A 24,745-nucleotide genomic window follows, 5' to 3' on the forward strand; every position below is an offset into this window, starting at 1 on the left:
GAAGAACCGGTTAGGATAGTCTATAGAAAGGTAACTAAGCTGAGAAAGAAGGAGATCCATATGGTGCTTGTTGAGTGGAAGCATAGTTTAGGATCGAACCTTACGTGGGAGACCGAAGAGCTGATGAAGGCTCGTTATCCACGTCTGTTTGACCAAGACCAGATTTCGAGGACGGAATCTCTTTAAGGGGTGGATTTGTAACATCCTCAGATCGGGCCTAGATGTAAGATGACCTTTTTGCCCTTAGGCATAATTGTGTGGTTAATTATGCTTTTATTTTAATTAAATGTTTGGTGTTATTTTATTATTTGGTTAAGGCTAGTTTGTGACAAAGGTCACAGAACAGGTTCGTTTATTTAATTTGGACTCCGTTAGGGCAGTCAAATTAAGTATGAAAGATATTAGATAACTAGTAAATACCCGTGTGTTATGGGGTATTGTGTTTAGCCTAATTATATAAGCTTGTGACCAGCCTTCTCTCTCACTTTCTTGAACCTTCCAAACAAACACTCCGTACCTAACACTTTCACCACTTGAAAATCCTAATCTCTAGATCTTGATTTGGAGCTTAAATTGTGTTTAAAATCGATTTCCTTGTGCCATTGTGAGTCTTTCAAGGTAAGATTTGTTCGATTTCATGTCCAAATCAGTGTTTTAAATGAGATTAAAGTTAGGTTTATGATAAAAGTGATTTTCGTGTCTTAATGCTTAATTTGATGTTGTTTTGGCTCAAAACTTGTGGGTTTATACTTCTAAATGTTTTGTGTACAAATTATAAGTGGTTTTGAGGTCAAAAACAGGTTCAAGATTGGGATTTGGGTGATTTTGATTTTGGTGCAACCGTACGGGTGCATGTGCAACCATACGGATGCAGTGGTGTTGTTGCAACCGTACGGATGTATGATGTAACCGTACAGATGGACTTGCAACCGTACGGATGCATGTGCAATCGTACGGATGCATATCAGATCAGTAGTTGTTATTTAGTTTAGCTGTTTCCTAGCCGTTATGCTGTCCGCGAGACTTATGATTATCAGGATGTAAATTCTGAAAATGCATAAGTGTTAGGTGGACTTTTAGCGGCGCTTTTTGTCACTGATTTTCTGTACTGTGCTGTTTTGTGTTAACAGACAGAAACTAACTTGATTTTCCTTATGTTCAGATAGTAAGGATAAGGAAGCCACTCAGTGATAGATTATCTGAGTTTATTGCTGGTATTCAGTGAGTGGGTATATCTTCGGATATAGTATTAAGTAGCTGACACGCTACTTGTTCAGACTCTTTATTATTATGTTTATGCCTTGTATGATTACCATGTGTAGTTAGATATTGTCATGCTAGTTAGGACGATTGCATGACTGAATATCTGTGAAATTATGTGCGTACTGTTAGTTGGACGCCAACTGAGGCGGCAAGGTTGGGAACCCACCGAGGCGGCAAGGTAGGGTTGATGTGAGGTCGACTGTGGTAGCCTGGTCGGGTCATGGTGTTACTGATTGTTCAGTATGGCATAGAAGGACGCATGTGTTGCGTCTGGACGGTTATGCAGTGGAGTCAGTAAAGCAGACTATCGGTAGACTGTAGCTTGATCAACTAAGTCGTGTGCTCGTACAAGCCGTTGATCCACATATTGTCAGTTGTTGTTATATGCTAGTTCAGGATGTTAGCATATCTATGACCTTTGCATGTTTAGTTGCTTATGCTTGATCTGTTAAATAGTATCCATTCACTTAGCAGTTGTGCTAATTCCCCTACATTTCCACCCTTGCAGGTTTAGGTACTGCTGTTTAGGATGGGTGTTGCGGACGGGTTTGAAGACATGTTTGACTATGTGATTAACTCTGATGTTTTCAATTTTAATGATGTTTTCAAGTAACACCGATGTTTTGGAATATTGTAATAACATTAACTAAGTTGATTTGTTAACTATGGTTTGTAAGTATTAACCAGGGTTATTTTAGTAACTAAATGTACTTCCGCTGTGATTAAAAAAAAATCAGGGTGTTACATTATTAGTGCAGTTAAGGATTTCTTTATGACGGGCCAGTTGCTTAATGAATTAAATCATACGGTGATTGCATTATTTCCAAAGGTTCCGTCTCCATCGAAAGTCAAAGATTTTTGACCGATCTCATGCTGCAATGTTCTTTATAAATGTATTAGCAAAATTGATCACGAATAGAATCAAATCCAGCCTTGAAGATGTTGTGAGTATTAATCAATCGGCTTTTATTCCAGGGAGATGTATTGCTGATAACATTTTAATGACTCAAGAGATTATGAAGAATTATCATGTAAACCGTGGGGGTTCCAAGATGTGCTTTCAAAGTCGACATACAAAAGGCGTATGACACTGTTGACTAGGAGTTCTTAAGATCCACTCTTGAGCGGTTTGACTTTCCTAATAGGATGATAAGGTGGATCATGAAATGCATTACAACCACTTCCTTCTAGATAAGTATAAATGGTGAAATGCACAGTTACTTTAAAGGAAAGAGAGGCTTACGACAAGGTGATCATATGTCTCCCTATCTCTTCACGTTTATTATGGAAGTCCTCTTTTTGATGTTGTCCTGTAAGGCCGCAGCTAATGAGGAGTTTCAATACCATCCTAAGTGTGACAAACTTAAAATTATCAATTTATGTTTTGCCGATGATCTTTTTCTGTTTGTTCATGCTGATGCTAATTCCATTAATGTTGTTAGAGATGCTTTGGCAGAATTTAAAGATTGTTCGGGCCTCACTCGTAGTCTTTCTAAGAGTACAACTTTTTTTGCTAATGTGTCTTCTAATGTGAAAAATGAAATTCTTGCTTTATTTCCTTTTGAAGAAGGATGCCTTCCAGTACGATACCTGGGAGTTCCATTGGTGTATTCTCGGCTTATGTATCGATATTGTAAAGTTTTAGTGGATCGCGTGAGAAATAAAATGGGAAATTGGAAAAACAAATTTCTTTCTTTTGCCGGGAGAGTCCAGCTTATCATTTCGGTCTTATCATCGATGCAAGTTTACTGGTGCTCTGTTTTTATATTACCTGATGCAATTATAAAGATATAGAAAAAATCATTCGAGCTTTCTTGTGGTGTCAAGGTGATATGAAAAAAGGAAAAGCTAAAGTGAAGTGGGAGGACTTGTGTTTACGTAAAGACGAAGGAGGATTAGGTATAAAATGGTTAAAGTTATGGAATGTCGCCCTTATTACATCTCACATGTGGAGGATTTTGACAAATGAAGAGTCGTTATGGGTCAAATGGATTCATACCTATCATCTTTCATCGTGCTCTTTTTGGGATGCTCCGGTAAAAGCTGATGTTGGATGGAGTAAGCGGAATATTTTAAATGCTAGAACTTTGGTCCGAAATTTTTTTTCCTTAAAAAGATTGGAAATGGTCGAGAACTCTAGCATAGTTTGATATATGGCATCATTAACAACAACTTCCGTTGGCTGAAATTAAATCTTGGTGAGATATATTTCAAGCAGGTTATGATACAAACACTATGGTTTGTAACATTGTAGATCATCAAGGGTGGTCTTGGCCTGTAACGTGGGTTTCCAATTATCCAGAGTTACTATTATTAAACGCTCCGGTAGTGTCTGAATCAAATGATATTCTTCAATGGAAGTCTCGAGAGGGTAAGTTGTGTAATTTTTCGGTCAGCACTGCATACAACTCTATTCGTCCCAGAACATCGAAGGTTGAGTGGTTTGATGTGGTTTGGTTCTCGCAATGCATCCCTCGCCATGCTTTTTTGCTTTGGTTGCTCATGAGTGAAAGAATGAAGAATCAAGATAGGCAAAAGCAGTAGGAAATTCGTGAAAAACCAGGTTCTTCTATGTTCGTTCTGCTCAGAGTGCTCTGACTCTAATTCACACCTCTTTTTTACCTGCAAATTTTCAAAGGAAGTTTGGTTGCGTGTGAAGCAGCTTATTATCACGCCTGGATGGAACTTAGATTGGAAACTTTTCACTTCGTCTATAGCTCCCAATGCTTCAAAAAAGAATGCTAATATGGTGGTTACTAAGCTTTTATTTGCAACTACGGTTTATTTTATCTAGCAAGAACGGAACAATCATTTGTTTAAAGGTCGTCGAAGACCCACTGATGTGTTGTATGGGGAAATCTACGCCACGGTGAGATTAAAGCTCTTGTCTATACGGTTTAAAGAATCAAGGCAAGTGAAGGAATTGAAGATTGCATGGAATATGGCGTAGGTTAAGTCTAAAAAGGTTTATGTCCAAAATTTCTGTTTAGTTTAGAGGTTTGGTCTTTAATTGTTTTCGCGGTTACAAGGTGCGCTTGCAACTCTTGTGCTGTTGATGTGATGTAACATTACTATTCTTTTATTATTTTTAATAAAAACTCGCCGGGGTAACCCTTTACCCAAAAAAATATATATATATATTTATCGTTAATATGCATATTCTAGTTATAAATTATTGAAGTTGTGTTTAAAGTATAGAGTTAAATCATTTTCATCGATAACGTGCGAGCACTTCTGATTCGTTATTATTATTATTACCATGCATGTGAAACCCATTTCAATTGACCCCATACTTGTTTATATTCATTGAATACTACCATCATTCTGTTGTCCATTTAAATGCAATTGATCCCTCTATAAAAATTCATAGGATTTTCATATATGTTCTTTTTATACATATTTATATTTGTAATATCATTTCTTTTATTGTTTATTTGAGAATGTTTTAGATTTGTTATTACTTGTTTTGCATGGAGATTAGTAGATTACATATGTGGCAGAGTGTAAAAGTTTTGGTCAAGCACAGGCCTCAACTTACTATTTCTTATGGTTTGACTGTATTATTTTTGTTAATAAGGATAATGTATGCACCATCCGCTTTACCCTTCTTCTATAAAATGTTTTTCATTAAACATCGGTCAATGTTTGGAGGCACGTGTTTCGAGGATGATGAAAATACTGCAATTTCGCCGGTATTTTGTAGGTCATGGGATTTAGTTCTCGTGTTATCCTTTAAAACATCTGCTTCGTTTCTTTGTCTTTTTGTTCAACATCTTCATCCTCAACTGTTAAGGGGTTTTTTTAATGGTCAAGGCTACCAAATAGATTTATACTTTTATTTTTGTTTCAATGTAGGCTATATATCTATAAAAATACCAGTATGTGTCACATACTTTCAAAAAGTATTCTAATGCAGGCTATTGGTGACCGGATACCTGCGTGTGCAGTCCCTGGGGCTAACGGACATGTTATCACAAAATAATAACATTCATCACAAAGTGTCTTTTTTAAATGTTCATATTTTCGTGTAATCTTAATGTTGGAAAAAACAAAATTTCGAAAAAATGAAAAAAAATTACTTTCCATTCCTCCAAAAAAGAGCTTCCCTTTTGATTATATATATATATATATATATATATATATATATATATATATATATATATATATATATATATATATATATATATATATAGAGAGAGAGAGAGAGAGAGAGTAAGGGTTCTCAAATACAAAAAGTTCTCATTTGATCCCTTTACTATATATATATATATATATATATATATATATATATATATATATATATATATATATATATATATATATATATATATAGTAAAGGGATCAAATGAGAACTTTTTGTATTTGAGAACCCTGAGAACTCACGCGGCCGAACAAAAATCTTCAAGGGCAAACAAAAATTTTTGGCGGGCGAACAAATTTTGAGTTGGTCAAACCATTTTTATTTTTAGTCATTAGATTTATTATTTTCTTTGTTCTACATTTTATGTAGAACATGATGTAGAGCAGCATGTATAACATGTTGCTCTACACTTGTTCTACATCAAATTTCATCAAATTAAGTTTAGGGTTTAGATTTAGGTTTTTGGGGTTTAGATTTTGGAGTTTAGGGCTTAGATTTAGGGTTTAGAATGAGCTTTTTACCCTAAACTCTAAACTCTAAATCGGGCTAAAAATTTTTTTAAAAAGGTTCGAACAAAACAGGTCCAATTCGAACAAAAAAGGCCAAATTCGAACAATTTTCAACATGTTCGAATAAATTGTTGTTCTACATTTTCTGGAATTCGAACAAAAATAGATGAATTCGAGCAATTTTTGGCTAATTCGGGAAAAAAAATGTAGAACGTGATGTGTAGAACAAGTGTAACATCCCGTTTTTCCCGTACATATTTAAAGGTACAAACTTAATCGTCGTACGCTTGTAACTCGTTCGTTTATGTGATTAAATAAATTGTTGTGTTAGTTGTTGTATAAACGTATATGTATAAATACTTGGGAATGTGTGCATGCATGAGTTTGTACATGAGTTTTAATGGTGATAAGTCATGTGAGACCTAAATATGAAGTTTAGACGTGCATAGGAAGCGTGAACAAGGTGTACAAGTTGAATAAATCGTTAAGTTGTGTAAGTTGTCGAATGGGCCAGTTGAAGGCCATTGCCGCGCCGCGGAAGCCTTTGTCGCGCCGCGACATTGAACTCAAACCAGAGTCAGGAGGCATGTTAAGAAGGGTCGAGTTTTCCTTTAAATGTCGCGCCGCGGAGTAGAAGGCCGCGCCGCGACCAATAACTAGAATCTGAGTCAGGAATGATTTAAGACAGCTTGTAAAATATGTTAATTGCCGCGCCGCGACAATTGGGGCCACGCCGCGGCCCACTTTGTGTGCTGGTTTCGGATTTTGTTTTTAAAATAAGTGGTTCAAGGGAAAATTCATCTTTTTACGTATAGATCTGATTGGAGCATTAAATCTCCACCACTTATCTCATTTAAATCATTTCTTTTCCATTTTCTTTCTCCAATTTTTCTCAAAACATAAAAACCCATTTGATTTCAAGTGAGATTGGTGAGTGAAGGATTGAGAGTTGATCTTTGGAGCAAGAATTAAAGTTGTTCTCCTTGTTCTTAACTACAAGTGGATAGTGTTGGTAAGTCTTAAATTCATATTTTGAGTTTTAATTAGTTTATGCTAGGAGTTGGTTCATTTGGAACTTGTAAGACCCATTTGGGGGATATATGGGTGAATTTGGGTTATGTTGATGAAAGGAAACCCTAATAGTTACAATCTAGGGTTTTGGTCAAATGAAATGAGATTTGTAAGTGTTAATTGTGTTGTTAAGCACTAAAACACTTGTTAAATGTTGAAAGAATGGTAAATGGGTTAAGTTGACCAAGTTTGTAAGTTTAAGTGTTGAAATGGGTCAAAATAGTAATGCTGACCTAGTTTGGGTGAAATGGGTATGAATTACCCTAAGTTTGTGTTGGGTTAAGTTAGTAGACCTTAAACCACTAGTTTTAGTGATTTAACATGTGCCTTGGCCAATTAAGGGCGGTTTTGGTGTAGTTGAGTTATTTAATGCAAATTGGGAATGCTCAAGTGTAAGTAATGTGGCTAGTTCCACTAGTTTGTGTATTGAAGGTGTACTTAATGTATTAGGTACATTGCTTTGAAGTTCGTAAGTGCATAATCATCATCCTTGTGTCAAGGTGAGTGGAATAATTATGCGTGTACGTATATAATGTACTTACTTGTGTAGTATGAATGTGGCATTGACGCGGTGTTCAAGACACCACATTCTAAGTAACGAGTAGTATTGTCGCGGTGTTCGAGACACTACTCATTGTTTGATTGACATGTGGTATTGTCGCGGTGTTTAAGACACCACATTGTCATGGGAGTGGATGCCGCGGTGTTCAAGGCACCACCCATGGTTTTGATTGACATGTGGAATAGTCGCGGTGTTCAAGACGCCACATTGTCATGGGGGTGAGTTAGTCGCGGTGTTCAAGACATCACCCGAGGGATTAGGATTACGCGGTGTTTAAGTAACACTAATGGATGTTATGAACTCCGACGGTCTTTTACGAGTACCGTTCCCTTGTACGATTGGTTAACCATGGTTGTGCGAATTTGTATCTAGCATAATTAAATTGTGAACTATATGCTATTGTTGTTGCTAGCTTCTTGTGAATTGTGGATAGTAGTTTATGCATGATGTTTGCATGGTTATCGAATTGCTAGCTTGTATGCGGTATGGTAAGTGATTGCAAGTAAGTAGGTTATATATGAACATGTATAATTGTTGCACTCACTAAGCATTAGCTTACCCCCTCGTTGTTTATCTTTTTAGATGCAGGTACGAATAAGGGGAAAAGGGGTTGTTGGGCACTAGGTGTCCTCTGATGATGTTTCGTTGGAGCTTTTAGAAGTTGGCCTAACGTTTTGGGTAGTTTAGCCCCAAACCATGCTCGAAGTGTCATTTGGAATGTAAACTATCATTTGTAGTGGGTCGAACTTGTATTAAACTTAATTAATGGCCTTCGTGCCTTTGTAAACATTTAAATTCTGGTACGTTTTAAATGGAACTTGTGGAATGGGTTGCATATTTAATTGGCGCGTAAAAGTGTATTGTAAAAAAAAATTTATCGTATGGAATACGGGTTGGGTTGTTTCAAGTGGTATCAGAGCATGGTCTAAGGGATTTAGGCGACTTGAGATAGGTGCCTAGACTTAGACCTTATTGTGTGTGTGCTTTATGCGGGACTTGTAGGACTTCGGGTCGGATTGGGAATTGTTAGTGCATAGGTTTATGTGAACTAACCTTGCGCTATTTATTGTGTGATGTATTTGAAATCCATCAAGCAAGATAGACGTTGTACTAGCAAGTTAATGCGAGATGCTCGCGTAACAATGACTAGCTACCATTGTTACGGGTGCAAATCGTGTCAAACAAGCGATGTATGATGATTGTTGAGCAAGATGGGGCGGTAAGGTGTATATGTGTATATATGCGTGTCATGTCTTTTCATTCGTTGTTTAACCTCTTTCGTTTTATAGAATGAAGATGAGAAATGGACACGATACCGATAATGGGGGCACGAGCGAGGACCCCGAATTCACGGCCAAAGTTGAGGCCATTTTGAAAAGTCATCATGCGTCTTTCCTTGAAGATGTTAAGAAAATGTTTCTAGATACGATTGACGAGCAATTAGTCAACGTAGTAAAGGAGAAAATTAAAGTTGTCCTACAAGGGGACAATGTCAGGAGATGAGACTTCTTTTATAAGAATTTCAAGGACTCTCAACCTCCCACCTTCGATGGTGAACGGGACCGAGTGCCCGTTGAATCTCCGATATGGAGGGGGACTTTCGTACATGTGAATGCCCTCTCGATAAAAAGACGACATATGGTTGTAGCATGTTAAGAGGCGATGCTAAATTGTGGTGGGACGCGAAAATCCAAGTGTATGGTGAAGAATAATGCATGGATTTTACTTGGGACGAGTTCAAGGCGGAGTTTTTCGATGAATACCGAACTTCGGCCGATCTTACAAGGCTTAAGGGCGAGTTGCGTCCCTTGAGGCAAGGGTCGATGGATTTGAACACTATTAAATCCGTTTTCTTATCGAAGACCCAATTTTTCATGGAGTATGTCGGAAATGATAAAATGTTGAAGGAAGACTTCTATCGCATCTTGAATGATAGTTATCAAGAGAAGATAAGTGTAAATGTGGTGAAAAGCTTCGATGAGTTGTTCAATATGGCCAAAGGTTTTGAGGCGCTCGTATTAAGAAAGAGTGGCTTATTTTTGGCAAGAGGAAGTTCGAAGCTACAAGTCATTCGAACAAGAAGAGTAAGGGTGCAACCGAAAGTGTCAGTAGTGTGAAGAAAAGTATTCCCGGAGAGTTCCGTTATTCTTGTCACAATTGTGGATGAAAGGGACATATGGCCCGTGATTGCACCAACCCTCCTTCCACAACCAAACTCACTTGTTATAATTGTGGTAAGGAAGGGCACAAGAGGCCGGAATGTCCCAACTTGAACAATGATCATGTTAAGAAATTGGAGAAAGCGTCGGGTACGGCTAGGGTCACAACTACTTGATGACGAATGAAGAAGGCAAACAATCCAATGAAGTCGTCTCAGGTACTTTCATGGTTAACTCTAGTCCGGCACGTATACTTTTTGATAGTGGTGCTAACTTGTCGTTTGTGTCTCCAAGATTTTTGCCTAAGTTGAATAAACCGCTAGCTAAGTTAAGTCATCCGATAGAAGTCGAAATAGCGGATGGTAAAACGGTGCTAGGAGTTGATGTTTGTAAAAATTGTAATGTTGTGTTTGGTACCGAAACTTTTGAAATCAATCTCATCCCGATGACTTTGGGTGATTTTGATATCGTGGTTGGTATGGATTGGCTCGATCATAATAGAGCCGATATTGCATGCCATGAAAAATCTATTCGAGTGAAGACCCCTAGTGGGGGAGAGTTAATTATTCACGGTGATAAACGAAGAAGACTTGTGCCGATATGCACTTTTGCACGGGCACGTCATTTTCTTATTAGTGGTGGCATGGCTTTTCTTGCCTATGTTGTTGATACTCGTGATGAGCCACCACCCATTCGTGAAATTCCGGTGGTGAATGAATTTGAAGACGTTTTTCCGGATGAGTTACCGGGTGTTCCGGCGGGAAGACAAGTAGAATTTCGCATTGAGTTGGTTTCGGGGGCTACCCCCATTGCTGAAACTCCTTATCGTTTAGTACCAACGGAAATGCAGGAGTTGTTAAATCAAACCCAAGAGTTGCTTGAGAAGGGTTTCAATCGACCGAGTGCTTCGCCATGGGGCGCTCCGGTTCTATTCGTGAAGAAGAAGGATGGTAGTATGCGGATGTGCATCGATTATCGAGAATTGAATAAAGTGACGATCAAGAATCGTTATCCATTGCCTAGGATTGACGATTTGTTTGATCAACTCCAAGGTGCAACGTATTTCTCTAAAATCGACCTACGATCCGGCTATCACCAAATGCGGGTCCGCGAGGAAGATATTGAGAAAACGGCTTTTCGAACGCGTAATGGGCATTTTGAATTCGTAGTTATGCCTTTTGGTCTTACGAATGCACCGACGGCATTCATGGATCTTATGAACCGAGTGTGCCAACCTATGTTGGACAAGTCGGTAATTGTGTTCATTGACGACATACTTGTCTATTTGAAGAGTATAAAAGAACATGAACTTCATTTACGGTGTGTGTTAAAGACGTTGCAGAAGGAGAAGTTGTATGCTAAATTCTCCAAATGTGAATTTTGGCTAAGGGAAGTTCAATTCATTGGCCATATTGTGAACGAAAATGGTATTCAAGTAGATCCGGGGAAGATTGAGATGGTAAAAAGTTGGGGACGACCGACTACGCCTACGGAAATCCAAAGTTTTCTCGGATTGGTCGGTTATTATCGTCGGTTTATCTAAGACTTTTCTAAGATTGCTTCTCCATTGACGAAATTGACGAGAAAGAACGCTAGATTTAATTGGGAAAACGAGCAAGAGATTTCTTTTCAATTGTTAAAAGAGAAGTTATGTCAAGCTCCGGTGTTAGTTTTGCCGGAAGGTGTAGAAGACATGACGGTTTATTGTGATGCGTCTTTAAATGGGATCGGTTGTGTTCTAATACAAAGAGGTAAAGTCATCGCTTATGCCTCTCGGCAATTAAAGGAACACGAAAAGAGATACCCGACTCGTGATCTTGAATTGGCGGCGGTGGTACATGCGTTGAAAATTTGGTACCATTACTTGTATGGTGTCAAGTGTACGATTTATTCGGATCACAAGAGTTTGAAACATCTTTTTGATCAAAGAGATTTGAATTATCGTCAACGTAGATGGATGGATGTGGTGAAAGACTATGATTGTGAAATACTTTATCATCCGGGTAAGGCGAATGTGGTCGCGGATGCGTTAAGTCGAAAGAGCCAACATCCGGCGATACGAGTAGGATCGCTACGCATGATTATTACTAACGACTTTCTTGTAAAGCTTAGCGAGACTCAAATCGAAGCTTTTGTTAACAATAAGCATGAGGAACGAATCGTGGGACAAACGGAGTTCATTACCTTAGGTCCGCATGGTTTTTTATCTTTTCAAGGAAGAGTGTGGGTGCCTAGAATGGGTGATTATCGACGAGTGCTACTCGATGATGCACATAAGTCAAAGTATTCCATTCATCCGGGTGTAACAAAAATGTACCTTGATTTAAAGAAGGAGTATTGGTGGCCGGGCATGAAACGTGATGTTGTTAAGTATGTTGAACAATGCGTCACATGTTTGCAAGTTAAAGCCGAACACCAAAATCCGGACGGTAAGTTACAACCATTGGAAGTCCCGAAATGGAAATGGGAGCATATTACCATGGACTTCATTACAAAGTTACCAAAGACGGCGAGAACCCAATATGATACGATTTGGGTGATAGTTGATCGATTGACGAAGAGTGCTTTGTTTTTTCCGTTCGGGAAATGATATCGTCGGAGACTTTGTCCAAGTTGTTTATCAAGGAGGTGATTTCGAGACATGGGGTTCCTATATCTATTGTTTCGGATCGAGATACTCGTTTCACGTCTCGGTTTTGGAATAAGTTTCATGAAGATATGGGTACTCAATTGAAAATGAGCAGGGCGTATCATCCTCAAACGGACGGTCAAACCGAGCGTACGAACCAAACGTTGGAGGATATGTTAAGGGCATGTGTTATTGATTTCGGCGGTAGTTGGGATGAGCACTTACCATTGGTGGAATTCTCGTACAATAATAGTTACCACACTAGTATTGGAATGCCACCTTATGAGATTCTTTATGGGCGTAGGTGTCGAACTCCTATTTGTTGGGGTGAAGTGGGACAATGAGAGATCGGGAGTACCGATTTAGTCCTAGAGACGAATAGTAAGATTGAGATGATTCGAGCTCGACTTAAGGCGGCGCAAGATAGACAAAAATCTTATGCCGATAAAGGTAGACGAACGATCGAATTTCAAGAAGGTGACATGGTGATGCTTAAGGTTTCTCCATGGAAAGGTGTAATTCGGTTTCGAAAGCGAGGAAAGTTAGCTCCTCGATTTATTGGTCCTTTCAAGGTTTTGGAACGTGTTGGTGAGGTTGCTTATAGACTAGAGTTGCCCGAAGAGCTTGCGGGGATCCATAACACGTTTCATATTTCCTATCTCCGTAGGTGTCTTGCGGATGACTCGACTTGGGTGCCGTTAGATGAAATTGCGTTGAATAATAAGCTAGAATACGTTGAAGATCCGATAGCCATTCTTGATGAAAAGGTTAAATTGTTGCGTAACAATGAAGTTAGAACTTACAAGGTGCAATGGCGACATCGAAAGGGTTTCGAGTTTACGTGGGAATCCGAAGAGTTTGTCTTGGTTTATCTTCCGGCTTGTCATGCGGCTTGGATCGCGAGGACGCGCTCCGATTCAAGTGAGGGAAAGTTGTAAGATCCCGTTTTCCCCGTACATATTTAAAGGTACAAACTTAATCGTCGTACGCTTGTAACTCGTTTGTTTATGTGATTAAATAAATTGTTGTGTTAGTTATTGTATAAACGTATATGTATAAATACTTGAGAATGTGTGCATGCATGAGTTAGTACATGAGTTTTAATGGTGATAAGTCATGTGAGACCTAAATATGAAGTTTAGACGTGCATAGGAAGCGTGAACAAGGTGTACAAGTTGAATAAATCATTAAGTTGTGTAAGTTGTCGAATGGGCCAGTTGAAGGCCATTGCCGCGCCGTGGAAGCCTTTGTCGCGCCGCGACATTGAACTCAAACCAGAGTCAGGAGGCATGTTAAGAAGGGTCGAGTTTTCCTTTAAATGTCGCGCCGCGGAGTAGAAGGCCGCGCCGCGACCAATAACTAGAATCTGAGTCAGGAATGATTTAAGACAGCTCGTAAAATACGTTAATTGCCGCGCCGCGACAATTGGGGCCGCACCGCGACCCATTGGGTGAGCTGGTTCCAGATTTTGTTTTTAAAACAAGTGGTTCAAGGGCAAATTCATCTTTTTACGTATAGATCTGATTGGAGCATTAAATCTCCACCACTTATCTCATTTAATTCATTTCTTTTTCATTTTCTTTCTCCAATTTCTCTCAAAACATAAAAACCCATTTGATTTCAAGTGAGATTGGTGAGTGAAGGATTGAGAGTTGATCTTTGGAGCAAGAATTAAAGTTGTTCTCATTGTTCTTAGCTACAAGTGGATAGTGTTGGTAAGTCTTTACTCCATATTTTGAGTTTTAATTAGTTTATGCTAGGGTTTGGTTCATTTGGAACTTGTAAGACCCATTTGGGGGATATATGGGTGAATTTGGGTTAAGTTGATGAAAGGAAACCCTAATAGCTACAATCTAGGGTTTTGGTCAAATGAAATGAGATTTGTAAGTGTTAATTGTGTTGTTAAGCACTAAAACACTTGTTAAATGTTGAAAGAATGGTAAATGGGTTAAGTTGACCAAGTTTGTAAGTTTAAGTGTTGAAATGGGTCAAAATAGTAATGTTGACCTAGTTTGGGTGAAATGGGTATGAATTACCCTAAGTTTGTGTTGGGTTAAGTTAGTAGACCTTAAACCACTAGTTTTAGTGATTTAACATGTGCCTTGGCCAATTAAGGGCGGTTTTGGTGTAGTTGAGTTATTTAATGCAAATTGGGTCATTAAATACTCAAGTGTAAGTAATGTGGCTAGTTCCACTAGTTTGTATATTGAAGGTGTACTTAATGTATTAGGTACATTGCTTTGAAGTTCGGAAGTGCATAATCATCATCCTTGTGTCAAGGTGAGTGAAATAATTATGCGTGTACGTATATAATGTACTTATTTGTGTAGTATGAATGTGAGATTGTCGCGGTATTCAAGACACCACATTCTAAGTAACGAGTAGTATTGTCGCGGTGTTCGAGACACTACTCATTGTTTGATTGACATGTGGTATTGTCGCGGTGTTTAAGACACCACATTGTTATGGGAGTGGATGTCGCGGTGTTCAAGGCACCACTCATTGTTTTGATTGACATGTGGAATCGTCGCGGTGTTCAAGACGCCACATTGTCATGGGGGTGAGTTAGTCGCGGTGTTCAAGACATCACCCAGGGGATTAGTGATTACGCGGTGTTTAGTAACACTAATGGATGTTATGAACTCCGACGGTCTTTTACGAGTACCGTTTCCTTGTACGATTGGTTAACTATGGTTGTGCGAATTCGTATCTAGCATAATTAAATTGTGAACTATATGCTATTGTTGTTGCTAGCTTCTTGTGAATTGTGGATAGTAGTTTATGCATGATGTTTGCATGGTTATCGAATTGCTAGCTTGTATGCGGTATGGTAAGTGATTGCAAGTAAGTAGGTTATATATGAACATGTATAATTGTTGCACTCACGAAGCATTAGCTTACCCCCCTCGTTGTTTATCTTTTTAGATGCAGGTGCGGATAAGGGGAAAGGGGTTGTTGGGCACTAGGTGTCCTCTGATGATGTTTCGTTGGAGCTTTTGGAAGTTGGCCTAACGTTTTGGGTAGTTTAGCCCCAAACCATGCTCGAAGTGTCATTTGGAATATAAACTATCATTTGTAGTGGGTCGAACTTGTATTAAACTTAATTAATGACCTTCGTGCCTTTGTAAACATTTAAATTGTGGTACGTTTTAAATGGAACTTGTGGAATGGGTTACATATTTAATTGGCGCGTAAAAGTGTATTATAAAAAAAAATTATCGTATGGAATACGGGTTGGGTTGTTTCAACAAGAATGTAGAACGAAGATTGATTTTTGTGCTTTTAAATTTTTTGCTCGACTCACCCAAAAATTGCTCGACAATGTATGTTTTTTGCTCGACTTCAAGTGTATTTCGAGTTCTCAGAGTTCTCACCCATATTGAGTTCTCACCGGATCCTCTCCCTATATATATATATATATATATAGAGAGAGAGAGAGAGAGATTTAATCAAGAGGGACGCACTTTTTTGGGGGGAAGTGGGGGGAAGTAATTTTTTTTCGTTTTTTGAAAAAACTTTGTTCACGAACATTATAGATTAGATGAAAATATGAACATTTAAAAAAGACACTCTGCGATGAATGTCACTATTTTGGCGGGAAAACGCTCGAAGAAAAAAATAAAAACATTTAATGCATTGAATGTTTTGCTGCTTAGTTTTTTTTTAAAGGGTTAGAAATTAGGGTTTAGAAATTATGGGGTTATAAATTAGGGGGTTATAAATTAGGGTTTAGCTATTAGGGTTTAGAAATTAGGGTTTTGAGTTTAGAAATTAGGGTCTAGGGTTTAGAAATTAGAGTTTAGATTGAATATTTTAACACGAACGGTTTAGAGTTTAGGGTTTAGGATTTTGGGTTTAGGGTTTACGGAGTAAACCCGAAAACCCAAAACCCAAAACCCTAAACTCTAAATCGGGCTAAATTCGAAAAAAACACTTCACACAAGATGAAAACAAAACGATGCAAATAAACTCAGCAGCAAAACATTCAATGCATTGAATGTTTTAATTTTTTTATTCGAGCGTTTTCCCGCCAAAATAATGACATTCATCGCAAAGTGTCTTTTTTAAATGTTCATATTTTCATTTAATCTATAATGTTTGTGAACAAAGTTTTTTCAAAAAACGAAAAAAAAAAAAAAAATTTGCTTCCCCCTTCCCTAAAAAAGTGCTTCCCTCTTGATTATGACCATATATATATATATATATATATATATATATATATATATATATATATATATATATATATATATATATATATATATATATATAAGGGTAGGATCAAGAGGGAAGTAACCAATCGGGGGGAAGCAAAACGTTTTTTTTTTCGTTTTTTGAAAAAACTTTGTTCACGAACATTATAGATGAGATGAAAATATGAACATTTAGTAGAGACACTTTGTGATAAATGTTTTTATTTTGGCGGCAAAACGCTCGAAGAAGTAATATATAACAATTATCGTGTTTTTCGAGCGTATTTTGAGGTTTTAGCTATTGGGGTTTAGATATTAGGGTTTAGATATTAGGGTTTATAGGGTTTAGATATTAGGGTTTAGAAATTTAGGGTTTAGGGTTTAGATTTAGGCTTTAGATTTAGAATTTAGATTGAGTTTTTAACACGAACGGTTTAGGGTTTAGGGTTTTGGGTTTATTCCATAAACCCAAAACACCAAACCCTAAACCCTAAACTCTAAATCGGGCTAAATTTTACTTCACAAAACATGAAAAAAAAATGTTCATATTCTTCACGAACAATATTATCTTGAATGTTATTTTTGTCGATCGTTTTCCCGCCTAAATAATAACATTCATCACGAAGTGTCTCTTCTAAATGTTCATATTTTCGTGTGATCTTGATGCCGGAAAAAAAAATTCAAAAAAAACGAAAAAAAAAAAAAATTTGCTTCCCCTATATATATATATATATATATATATATATATATATATATATATATATATATATATATATATATATATATATATATATATATATATATATATATATATATAACATCAAATACACTAACTATTATTTTTTTTCACACGAAACTCAACCTCAAAATAACAAAATTTAGGAGACAATATGTACGGATGTTATCCCTCATAGAATTCCAATAATTGGGTTTAAGAAATAGTGAAAAAGATAGGTGCATGGAGTGGACAAAATGCATTAGGATTTCTGAACGATAGCAGGGGAAAAATCATGTGCCATGTTGCATCAGTAAATTTATCTTTTGAATAATATGGAATTCACCCGTCTCTTATCTTACGTCGCTACTGCTGAATCAGATATATGTTCCTAGATATATGTTCCTTTTACTTGAATGCTAAATAATACCCACTCATTTTTATCTTTCTCAACAGTAACTACAACTTGACAGAATCATAATTATATAAAATCAATGAAGGTTAAGTTATTCGGAAAGAATTAATATTTTACTCAGATGTACGTAACATAATTTGTTGGTTTTAACCATTTCTTTGGTCATTCACGATGTGTTGCTGATGTTGTTTTAACATATCTCTTGCGAGCAAGGTTGGGGAACTTGATATCGTTTGGACATTTTTTGAAGATCTCGACATCTCGGGGAGATCTCGACTCACGAAAAGATTTTGGACGATGACGCGCATTGACTTTTTATTTTTTTTAATATAGATTTATAAATAAATAAATATATGTACATTTATATATACTTTTTCGAGATTTTACAAGAAAATTCGAGAAATGAGCGAGAAAATTTGAGAAAATGCGAGATTTTTACGAGAAAACCCGAGCAATGAGCGAGAAATCAGAGAAATCGTGGCTTTGACCAAGTTTGACCCCGTCGACTGAGAAATCTTGCGAGATGGACATTATGTCTCAACTGCCTTCCAGAAACGAGATCTCGGAAAGAAATAAGGAGATTACCATAGCGCAAACTATAGAGTCACATCTTTTGATGGTTAGAATGATGACACTTATATTATATTTATCATATTTACTTTTGTTAATAAACAGTTAGTATATATAATTAGGTTAATCTTTGTGGATCGAGTTTTGTATTTTTTTGGGTAAGCAAAGAAACTCTCCTAGAACGAACACATTGACTCCCCATAGAAGGTAAAACCTCGGGTAATCAAGCCTCCCGAGCGCGAAACCTGGTACTAGGTGAATTGCGCATTATCCGCGCCCTCTAGTCACACTCCCTTTTTGAAGAATTTGGCATAGCCAGGAATTGAACTCGAGTTTATTTATCACCCACCAGACATGAAACCAAAATGTGATGATTTATATGATTTTATTCATGGTTATTCTTTTTCATGGACACATAATTAGTTCAAGGATTTTGGAGTGATTAATTGGCTTCTTAAGCCTTTATAATTGTACTTCTACCACCTTGCTAGAGTTCTTCTTAACTAATAAAGTTGCCGGTAAATTGAAGTTCAGTTCACTCGCCGAGTCTTTTTGCATCTATGACTGAATGGTTAAAAAGCGTATCTTTGTACGCTTCTTATGCGTCAAGCATAAAAGCTCAAGGATAATTGTAGGTCGATCACTAAATAATGATCGGACGGATTGTATGCTGACTAATAATAGGAGTACCAAACAAGAAATAGTACTCCCTCCGTCTCATCTTAAGTGTCCACTGTTAACTTTTCAAAGTCAGTTTTTGTCAACTTTGACCGTAAATATTTTTATTTGTACTATATAATATTTGATAAAAATTATATGAATGAATTGAGTTTTAAATGTGTTTTCATTCCATATAATTTTCATCAAATATTATATAACACAAATAAAAATATTTACGATCAAAGTTGACAAAGAAAGACTTTGAAAAGTCAACAGTAGACACTTAAGATGGGACAGAGGGAGTAATTGACAAAACATAATTTAGTATTGGATACTACACACGAACACACTCCTCGTAAAAGATGGCATCTACCACTACAGTAGAAGTTGCAGTTGCAGCAGCAACATGAATTAACGATATGAAAGTTTGTTTTGATTGATGAAAAATGTGAAGCAGAAGCAAATTAGGAAGAGTACATAATATATAGAGACCTAACATTTGATGTTACTTTGTTAGTAAAGTTTAAATATTAAAATATCTGTTAATGATTATCAATAACAATACAACAATATGATGATTAAAAAAGCTCTGTCTTCTTTTTATCAATTTGTGTTTTAACTCAATCTTATTAACTCGGTGTATGATACACAAAGAACAATATTTAAAAAGGGATATATTGTCTAGATTAACCAACCGCTTTCTCGACATTATTGTGCATACATCGGTTAGCAGCTATCGTGTTACAATACCATCGGCATATAGGCGCCATGAAAACCATAAGGCACTCGAGCTGGCAATGTAATCGTAACGACTGGCTCACTTGTAAAGTTCTTTGCATCTACAATAATCACCTGTAACACCAATTTTCAAACTGTTAATTATAAGATAATCAGTACAGTTATATTTCATTATCTAAACTGCGTTTGATAAATCCACTACATTTGTGCATTCATTCATTTATCAAAGTTGTGAATGTATACTAAAACCTATAAATAAACGTACCATAAGCGATTATAGAATAAACTAACCTGAGATTTATTCAAACGTTCGTCGTGCACAAACGTGACAACCCAACCATCATCTTCTTCTAGACCTCCGGGTTTTGCCACAAATGCTGCACCTGTACAAAATGTGTTTTCCGGGAACTTATGGTACTCGGTTTTTACATAATCTTGTTTTATTGTGTCTTGCATATGTAGCTTAACTAGTCCTCCATATTTAGCCATGCCCGAAATTGAACTTGCATTCAAATCGACAGTTTGGGCGTACCCGTATTTGTTTTTAAGTCCTGTGAATTGTTCATTAATCATTGGGAAGTCCATTGAATGTGAATTTCCGGTGAGATTTCGTTCTTTCACCTCTCCGGTTTTCATGTTTAATCTCCATTCATACGCTTTAGTGAATAAAGAGTCGTCTGAATTCAAGTTTGTATCACATTTGTTCTTGAAACGACTTGAAAACCATTCAAACTTGTTCAGCCCGAGATCAGGTCCTGGTATAATCGAGTTTCTTGCTCTAAATGCCCACATGATCACCTGTTAATGTTATGATAAAATTATTAGATCAAGGTAATATTATTAGAGTTCAAAAACAGAATAGTTTCATCTAAACATTAACAACTGGTAATATTATAAATCTAAAACCCGAAGTGTGCTTACCTCATCGCCATCCTCGTAAGTATTGATGATATGAAACACACAACATGGTTCAACGTCGAACCACTTAACGCTATCTCCATTACCATAGCGAGGCATCACTCCAATCCTCGCATATCCTTCTTTATCATATTTTATCAACCTTTCCATTTAAGAAAATATATACATCAATTATTCATACTAAACATACATAACATACAATTAAAGAAGAGCATAGTAATGATGCTTACGGGCCTCCACTCGCAAGTCGTTTTAAATCTATGGTCAATGGGAAATCAAGTATCACATTGTATCTGCAAAACGTAGAATTAAAAATCAAATTTGGAGACAAGTGTGTCTGCAAACAATATAGAACTATAATCAACTGCTAATTGGTACAAATTTACCTCATGGTAACACCAATATCATGACAAAGGCTGCACCTATCGAGATATAAATCTGCTTTGTGAACTAGTTTGTTTCCTTCGGCTGCATTTATTAATCAAAGAACTTTATAAAAGCTGTAAGCCGAAATGAAATTGACATCGAGTATATACCTGAGATAACGCCGATCTCAAAGAATGGTTGGGTTGCGTTTACGCCCATCATTACAAGCTCCCCTGAACCTGGAGCTTTCTACTGGAACAAAACATAGAGTTTAAGCAAGTATAAAAAAAAATACTAACTTTATTGTTAGAGATTTTTCACCTTTGGGTGTGCTGTAAATGGTCGGTTCCAAGTTTTATCGACATCCCAGGTACCTAGTGTTTCTAGTGTTAGAATGTCTATTTCATGAGGCATATGGTTTTCGGCTGCTGAGTAAAACTTGCCTGAATGCTCGAAAACGCTTGTGTTGCTAAGCAATTTATTGAACATCCCAAATCTCATCTACCCAAAGAAAGAAAACATCGAATGAAACTTTATCACTTTTAGCTAAATTGCCCTTTTTCCAAATGAACTCTTAAGAATTTACTCAAGAAAAAAAGTTTTGAATTTGTCATCGCAAATGCAAATTGCTTGTTTCTTGTTGCTAGATTGCGACAAAACACTCTGCACACCAAGTGTTCGACAAAACGGCTCAACCGATTTTTTTTTTTTTTTTGTCAACAAAAAACAATTGTAAGGGAGACACAAAAAGGAAAAACTGAATTCATTATTTGTGAGCTAAAGCATTATACAGTAAATAGAAAGACTATCTATCAATTAAGGAGCAGATTATGCATTTCATGATTGCAATATACTACTTAGATTTTGGCATTAAAAGTTTACAACAAGTGAATATGTATGTTACATAAGTAGGATAAAAGCTTGCATTGTATTTGATAAAATCAAAAGAAGCTAAGCTAAATCACGTGAGAAAACACTTGAACAACAAATGTATGTTTAATTGTCTGAAAAAATTGGTATAGTCATTTTATCAAACACTTGGTGTGTAGAGTATTTTATTTCTCAATCTAGTAACGTGTAAATCGCAAACGTAGCGTGTTGCGTGCAGCTCAATTTCCAAGTCGGTATTAAAAGTTAGCAAGATCGAACCATCTTATAGGGCTACTTACACATCGCACAAGCAACACGCAAATTCGTGATTGCGTTTACGATGTGCAAGGGCAAATTTGCAGATTTTTTCCACAAATTGTTATAGTTCGTTTGAAAAAAACAGGTTAATATCACTTAAAAGCAATGGTATAAAACAGACTATAAACATACCAAATTGAGTAAATAAGCTGATAAAATTGCTAGAGAATCGCCTTCAATAGCAGGAAGAAAACAAGGTTTGTTCCTTTGTTTCTCCATCTTAAATGTATCTGTTTCGACATGTTTATTGTTATAACAAATACTCCATTTTCCATCACTTTCTTTCTTGAAGTACAAAGCATGAAGCATCCCTTCACCTTCTACCCAAATGTGACTTGACCGCCCAAATATCGATTCTGTTGACTTTAATCCTCCAAACAGAGGATTCGAACCTTCAAATTTGAGATTATACTTCACACTAATTATTCCATTTCTATAGAAGATTACAATAAAGCACGAAAACTGTTTTAGTATATACCATTTCTTATGTAAACACCCTCCGGAAAATCATATGGAATGTTTCCTTGTACTTCATCGATATAGAACGCTTCTCCTATCTCTTCCACCGGAGCAAAATTACTCTATATGTTCACATTATGATAAACCATTAAGTAAATCAATTAAAATCATTTTTTGTATTTTCACAACTACAGGTATGACTGTCTACATTTTACCTGAGAAGGGAGTGATGGGTGATCGATAAACTGGAACACTGAATCTGTAAAAGCGTGTAATAATTCTATAGATGTTTTCTTGATCATGGCATGAGGAGCTTGTAATCTTATAGTAAGTTTCTGCAAGTCACTCATGAATGGCTGTTGATCGAAATTTGAATTATATCATATCGTTAGGCTTTACGTTCGAACTTAAAATAAATAGAGACGAACTTAGTATGAAAATAATAACTAACCTTAAAAGAAGATACGAGTTGGGTTTTGAATTGATCAAAAGGGGTGATTGAAGATGGCTTCTGAACACAATGCACTTGAATTGCATTGATGTTGCAAGTCACCATGGTGGTTGTTCTTAACGTTTTTTGAAGTTATGTTCATTGTTTTTGACAAATGTAAAATGATATATACAAAAACATTGTTGACTTGTTTAATATGTTTATTGATCTCTAGAAGAATAAAGTATTTAAGTATCAAATTAAACGAGTATAAGTTAATTAGTGAGCCAACCATTTAGATGCTATAAGTAGTATCCACGTAATATAGTTACTTTTTTTTTTAGGAAAATGCTTGTCTTATATAGTTGCATAAGACAGAACTTTATGTTTGTTAATTGTTCAGGTATATATGAGGAAATATTCGCTGCAACAAAAAACAACCATATATGATGTATCTCACTGCAACATCAACCACGAAACCCAAAATAACATAAATTTGAGCAATAAATAAATAGGTGGTTGATACCATCTCTAACTTGGAGGTTATTTTTTTAATTAGTATGGCAAAGTCTGAAACAGAAAATATAGTAGAAAAATATACATAAAGGTAGGGAAAAATACGAATATTTTATTGAAAAAAAACTACTCATAATTCGTAATTAATGAAGTGGTTGATCCCTGAACTTTATTTTCAAGGTGATTGGTCCCTGTGATATTCGATACGCGTGTGGGTGGTCCCTCAATCAAACGGACGTGTAAATCATCCGTCAACTCCAAACACGTGTGTGACGCCCCATACAAAACCATCGTGTACGATTCGTCAACAACATGATCTTTACACGGTCAAGTACTACATGCTGTTTGAACATCAGTTTGCATTCTTGAGAACATAGCGTTTACAAAAGACAACATGACACAAAGGTCGTTACAAAGTCATTATTTGAAAATAACATAAACTACGAATGCAAAAAAAAAGTTCCATGATTGAGACATCTCTAAGATTATGCAGCGGAATTCTAGCACAGCAGGTCCTTAACAGCAAGTCTAAACACCAAAACAGCAAGTCTAAACAGCAGAAGCAACAAACCTCTAAGCACCTGAGAAAACATGCTTAAAAACGTCAACAATAATGTTGGTGAGCTATAGTTTAAATTGTAACAGTAATATAAGATTGACCACGAGATTTCAATGTTTCAAAACAGTATGAAAAGTATATGTATAACCGTGGGCACATGGTAACTAGAGTTAACGTAAATATGAATATCACCCCCTAAAAGTACACCTGGCGAGTGCGTATGTCCTCGAAGTATTAAACACCTGTTAAATGCTAGCGCGACTAGCCCGAGTGGGGATGTCAAACCCTATGGATCCATATCTAAGATTCGCGTCTACCGGTTCAAAAACCAATAGTTAAACGTTACCATGCTAAGGGGAAAGTTTATGCCGTTATATAACCCACACATATGTAAAGTTTAAGTACTCGTGTCAAATAAGTAAAACATAAAATGCGCATATATTCTCAGTCCCAAAAATAGTAAAGTAAAAAGGGAAGCTATAACTCACAGTGAATAAGCAATACAAGTCGATACGAAAGTGTGCAAGTAGTGAGTCGGTCCGAAAGGTCGTCAACCTAAATCAAAGGTTACTAGGTCAGTAGGTTGTCTTTATAAGTTCTATTAGTGCATAAAATAAGTTTAAGTGTCATCATCATCATCGTTCATCATCATAAAAGCTAAGTAAGTTTGACAAGAATAGAGATCGA

The 24,745-nt window shown here is 36.6% G+C and overlaps 2 protein-coding genes across 2 annotated transcripts; one reads left to right on the forward strand and one right to left on the reverse strand.

Moving 5' to 3' along the window:
* The first annotated feature begins 3,095 nt into the window (after nt 1–3,095).
* LOC139888678 (uncharacterized) lies at nt 3,096–4,213 on the forward strand. The gene is made up of 4 exons (XM_071871674.1): nt 3,096–3,321; nt 3,482–3,634; nt 3,852–4,015; nt 4,058–4,213. Exons 1-4 carry the CDS (start codon nt 3,096–3,098, stop codon nt 4,211–4,213), a joined length of 699 nt encoding a protein of 232 aa, XP_071727775.1.
* Nucleotides 4,214–19,625: 15,412 nt separating this feature from the next.
* LOC139888683 (carotenoid 9,10(9',10')-cleavage dioxygenase 1-like) lies at nt 19,626–23,109 on the reverse strand. The gene is made up of 11 exons (XM_071871680.1): nt 23,005–23,109; nt 22,769–22,909; nt 22,573–22,675; nt 22,227–22,486; nt 21,228–21,407; nt 21,077–21,155; nt 20,927–21,008; nt 20,771–20,833; nt 20,544–20,682; nt 19,914–20,420; nt 19,626–19,736 (listed from the first exon to the last, which is right to left on the reverse strand). The coding sequence occupies exons 1-11, from the start codon at nt 23,107–23,109 to the stop codon at nt 19,626–19,628; spliced, it is 1,770 nt and encodes a 589-aa protein (XP_071727781.1).
* Between the last annotated feature and the right edge of the window lie 1,636 nt (nt 23,110–24,745).

This window comes from Rutidosis leptorrhynchoides, chromosome 1 (genome assembly GCF_046630445.1).
Source record: "Rutidosis leptorrhynchoides isolate AG116_Rl617_1_P2 chromosome 1, CSIRO_AGI_Rlap_v1, whole genome shotgun sequence".
NCBI classification, from domain to species: Eukaryota; Viridiplantae; Streptophyta; class Magnoliopsida; order Asterales; family Asteraceae; genus Rutidosis; species Rutidosis leptorrhynchoides.

Bases quoted from the DNA above. Each gene is read 5' to 3' on its own strand.
- LOC139888683 (XM_071871680.1), bottom strand. From the start codon at position 23,109: ATGGTGACTTGCAACATCAATGCAATTCAAGTGCATTGTGTTCAGAAG. The intron at 22,910-23,004 runs GTTAGTTATTAT...TTCGATCAACAG, and splicing joins AACTCGTATCTTCTTTTAAG to CCATTCATGAGTGACTTGCA. The intron at 20,421-20,543 runs GTAAGCACACTT...TAACATTAACAG, and splicing joins CTTACGAGGATGGCGATGAG to GTGATCATGTGGGCATTTAG.
- LOC139888678 (XM_071871674.1), top strand. From the start codon at position 3,096: ATGAAAAAAGGAAAAGCTAAAGTGAAGTGGGAGGACTTGTGTTTACGT. The intron at 3,322-3,481 runs GTAAGCGGAATA...TATTTCAAGCAG, and splicing joins AAAAGCTGATGTTGGATGGA to GTTATGATACAAACACTATG. The intron at 3,635-3,851 runs GTAAGTTGTGTA...CGTTCTGCTCAG, and splicing joins TCAATGGAAGTCTCGAGAGG to AGTGCTCTGACTCTAATTCA.